General features: G+C 60.1%; 1 protein-coding gene across 1 annotated transcript; it reads right to left on the reverse strand.

Annotated features, from left to right (window-relative positions):
• Positions 1 to 234: 234 nt before the first annotated feature.
• Positions 235 to 4,365, reverse strand: HOXC12 (homeobox C12). The gene is made up of 2 exons (XM_040487923.1): positions 3,674 to 4,365; positions 235 to 2,866 (listed from the first exon to the last, which is right to left on the reverse strand). The coding sequence occupies exons 1-2, from the start codon at positions 4,278 to 4,280 to the stop codon at positions 2,628 to 2,630; spliced, it is 846 nt and encodes a 281-aa protein (XP_040343857.1). The 5' UTR covers positions 4,281 to 4,365; the 3' UTR covers positions 235 to 2,627.
• Positions 4,366 to 4,669: the final 304 nt, after the last annotated feature.

Here is a 4,669-nt window from a genome sequence, read left to right on the forward strand (position 1 = left end):
GGGACTAGGGACGGCAGCTCATGAACAGATCTTGGTTGCTCGTATGTTTTTTGTTGCCCCTGCACCGTTCTTCCTTTATTATTATACACTTATCATTTTTATTATTCACCTGAACTGGAGAAAATAAAGTAGGGGACAGTCAGGAGCCTGGGAATCCCATTCTTTCTAGGCAGAAAAGACCATGTATGGGGACCCAGTTCAAATTTTTTTTCTCAAAAAAAAATCACATCATCATTCAGTCATGTTTTAATTATTATTATTAATATTAATATGATGAAGCAACTCTGTACAAGGACTCTATAAAGGGAAAACGTGCTAAAGACAGACGTTTGACTAGGAGGGCACACTACAGAGAGCTGGGGAGGGCATCTACCCACAGAGACTAGACTAGGTACTAGCAAGGGACACAGAGAACAGGACACAGATTGACAGAGAAGCTCACGGAAGTCAAGTTTAAAGCGACAGGAAGAGAATATTGCATATCTTTACACCCCCACCCCCTTTGGAGTGTTCTGGTCTCTCTTCTCTAGTAGGCTGTGGGAGGCAGGCTGGAGGGGTGAAGCTTGAATCCAGCACCCCAGGGCCCACAAGGTCACAGGAGAGGCTGCATGAAGGGGTACATGGGTGACCAGGCAAAGGGGAGAGTGCCTCACACTCAGGGCCAGCCCACAAGGGATTGTGCAGACAGCAGGAATGGCGCTGATTTCTGTGAACTTGTTGTATACGGGTGAAACAAGTTTATGTCAGTGGGGAAGTGTGGCAGGTGCCCAGTGGCGATGAGGGCATGTGATTGTACCGCCACTCTGCAGGGCTGCATTTGGGGACATGAGGCTGCCTGCTTACAAGTACTGGTGGGGGTGGGGTGGGGGGGGACCAGTGGGGGTGCCGGGCTCCGCTGTGCCTGCCTTTGCCCATGCCTCTGCACAGTCTTGTCCAGGGACTTGACGCTGTGTGCTGGTGGGAGAGCGGCAGGCTCCGTGGATTGCCATTGGAGGGGGTGTTAGGAGAGACTCTTCCAGGGCAGGAAGAACTCCCAAGCTGGCAGGCCAGTTCACAGTGTCCAGGCTGGGCTTAACGCTCATCAGCTCCCTGTTTTTGCTCTCCTTGCTCCTGCAAGGGTGGGTGGGTGGGCAGAGGGGAAGTCGGGGGAACTCTCACCAAGAGGGATAAAAACGGAGGGCAGGAAGGTGCCGAGCTTCTCCACTGCTTCTCTCTCCTAAGCCAGCCTAGATCTAGTGGGCTGGGGCTGGGGCCTGAAGAGGGCTTTGAATAAAAGGCCCTCTGCAGAAGAAGCCACTCTTTGGCTTCCGACCGGTTCTGAGGATGTGTCCCTCCTTCAGCTCTGGTCCTTGTACTCGGCGCCTCGCCGGCCAGGGGGAGGCGGAGGCAGAGGATCCTGAGACAAAGGGCGACGTTGTGGGGTGGGGTGGGGGGGGGGGCGGGTGGAAGGGGGGTGGGTAAAAGAGAGAAAGGAGTTGTGTGGGGGACTGCAGCGCCCCCCTCCTTCATTGTCACCAGCCTGGGAAACCAGGGCTGAGCAGGGGCCTCTGCGGCCGGTAGCCCCTTTAGGGGCAGATTCTCCTCCTGCCTCGTAAATTATGCCGGTCCAGCCTCTGGCCGGCCGTGACCGTGAACGCCAGCGGGGAAGGGAGAATCAGCGGCGGTAGCCGCGGCTGCCAGAAACTCTCCCGGCCAATCAATGCCGCGCTTCGCAGACTCTTTCACAGCCTCTTGGGCTTCCTGGAGGGCCAGGTGGGGGTCCCTGGGGTGGCTACTATGCCCGAGGCTGCGTCCGCTGGGCTCTCAATTCCGCGCTTGCGGCTTCCGGTCCGCAGCCGCCTAGGCGGCAGGAAGAGTGCCTGGCGGCACACCTGTGAGCGAATGGGCGGGCAGAGGCGTCGGGAGAAGGCTGGAGACCAGGAGACTTTTCAGGCAGCCCGCCCCAGAGAGGACTTAAGGCTGATGGTCGCCTTGTCCGCAGCCGGCTCTGTCAAACGCCTGTGCCTCGGCCTCCAGGCCCAGAGGACCAGACCCCAGCGGCCTTTACCGGGCATTAATGATCACTCTGTTCTCCCAAACCGCACTTCCTCCCAGGTTTCTCCACTTCCTCCTGCCCTTGCATAGCTACGCTGACCCCTGCCAATCTCTCCGCCGACGCTCCGCTCTTGCTCCCTCCTAACCCCAACCGCTGGGAGTTTGGGGAGCCTCGGTTCCACTGTCCCCACTTTTGCCTACTGCAGGTTGACTTCCGACCACGGAAGGAAAGTGGTGGGAGGGGGGCGCCTGGATTACCTTTGCTCCAGCTCCTCAGCCCCGGGCCCAGTGCCCCGGTCCCACTGCAAACCAGTCCTTCCCCAGCACCTCAGCCTTCCCTGCCCCTATCCCCTGCCTGCAGCTGTGGGCTTCCTCTCTCCTTGGCTGGCTTCTTCCCTTCTCTCTGGGACCTGGCAGGGCCTGCTGGGGGTGTGTGGGAGGGAACCACAAACAAAACAGACAAGAGGATGTCCAGGGAGGGCCTGCCAGAGATGCCTGGCGTTCTAAGCGGGGACTGGGTCCCAGGCAGTGCCCCCCTCTTGCTCCCTGCCAGAGACAGGCTCAGTCCGGGGCCGGTGCCCGTGTCTTGCCGCCTAAAAGAAGGAGAGAGCTTGCTCCCTCAACAGAAGTCTTTTCTTTTTCATTCTCCGGTTCTGAAACCAGATCTTGACCTGCTGGTCACTAAGATTCAAGCGGTCTGAGAGTTCCCTCCGGCGCTGCCGCGTGATGAACTCGTTCACCAGAAACTCCCCCTCCAGCTCCGCCAGCTGCAACTTCGAATAGGGCTTGCGCTTCTTCCGGGAGCGGCTGTGGATCGGGTACCAGGGCGCGCCTGGGTGGAGACGAACCGGCAGCGTTGGCCAGAGGACCAAGAGGTGACAAGCCCGGTGCCCTCGGTCCTTCCCCAGCCCTTTGCACCTTGGCCTAACCGCCCAACCCCAGGCCCCTGCTCTCCCATCTCCCATCTCCTCTCTTCTACGCAGACCCCCATCCCCATCAACTCTCCCACTTTCATCATCCTCTTTCCCCCCTTTCGCTCCTCCTGGCCTCCTCGACTGGACTTCCCACCGTAGTATCCCTGGACCCTCTGTGCTTCGAACCCCTCACTTCTCCCCAAAGCTCTTCTGCTCCCGGATGTCCTGGCCCCTTCCTTTCACCTTCTCCAGGATGTGCTGGGTCCCTGATCAGCTAGAACAGACATGAATGAGCCAGTGGCCAGAGTTAAACCAGGTCCACTGGCGTTTCTTAAGAGAGAGAGAGAGAGAAAAAAATGTAGGTAACAGAGTCTGTGCGAAGGCGGGGGGGGGGGGGGGGGGAGGTCCTAGAGAGCAGAGACCAAGCTCTCGGTCCCCACCCCCCACCCCTAGGCCTGGGGAAGTCTAGGTCAGAATCCCCTTGGCCGGAGCTCCCTGCCCCCTCTAGCCAGCCGCAGGTTCAGAAAAGGGGAATCTCTCCAGTTCTTTTATGGGGATATTTACATGTTTATAGGCGCTCCCGCCACCCCGCACTTCTTTTTAAAAGAAGCCCTTCCTCACCACACATTCTGTCACCCCAGGCGGCCCTAGCTCAGTCCTACCCTGCCCGCCCCGGTGAGCTGTCCGGTCCTGAGTACGCCTCAAGAGTGGGCCGGGGTCCTTACCGCTGGCCGCGAGCCCGCCGCCGGGGTTTAAAGGCGATACCAAGCTGCCCGGGTCGCCGGCGCCGGCGCCCTTGTTACCCTCGTTGAGCAGGGACGAACTGGAGTCGGATTCCAGTGACTGGCACGAGGGCGGGTCGTGCGGGGGTCCCGCGCCCCCGTCGCCGCCGCCGCCGCCCGCCGCGTAGTCGTACTTGAAACCGAGTGCAGGGGGCCCCGACGGCTCCAGCGGCAGCAGCGCCGCCCCTGGCCCGACTCCTGGGCCCGGGTCGCGCCCGCGCTCCTCACGCTTCAGGCCCCCGCCGCCCTCGGCGCACGGCTCGCGGTAGTAACCCTTGCTGTCCTCCACGCGCGCCAGCTCGCACGTGCGGCCAAAGGGCGGGTTGAGCGACACCGGGCTGCCGAGATAGGGCTGCGGGTAGCCATTGCAGGGCTCCGCCGACGGCCAGGGCAGCGAGCACACGTTGTCACGGCGCGGGTAGGACAGCGAAGGCAGCCCTGGCAGCTGCGCCCCGGACGCGCGGAAGTTGGGGAAGTAGAACGTGTCTCCCGTGTGGATGTTCACCAGCGGCCCCACAAACCCGGGATTCAGGAGATTATGCTCGCCCATTTCCGCGGGGCCCGGCCGGCAGCTTCTACTTTATTGCTATCTGACATTAAACATAGTTAAACCTGCACCGGCCACCCATTGGCCATCGGGCTCACGTGGGCGCCGCCGCCAGGGGGATGGGTGGGGACAGCGAATCCCCCCACCTTGCACCAACTCCAACTTCCCCCTTCCCCACTCTGGGGTGGGGGGGGGGAGAGACAAAACTCGGGGGCAGATTTAGTCTCTGGTTTCTGGTTTTTAAAAATATCATAAAACCTAATGCAGGCAGTGAGTCAATCGCCCGACCCGGGGCAAAAGGGAAAAAGCCACACCAAAAATCCCCGCACATACACACTTCTGCACCATGCACCCCCCCCCCCCCAGATGTATTATCTTCTCACCAACAGCTG

The sequence above is a fragment of the Herpailurus yagouaroundi genome, unplaced genomic scaffold (assembly GCF_014898765.1).
Source record: "Herpailurus yagouaroundi ecotype Mexico unplaced genomic scaffold, PumYag 166, whole genome shotgun sequence".
Classification (NCBI taxonomy): domain Eukaryota; kingdom Metazoa; phylum Chordata; class Mammalia; order Carnivora; family Felidae; genus Herpailurus; species Herpailurus yagouaroundi.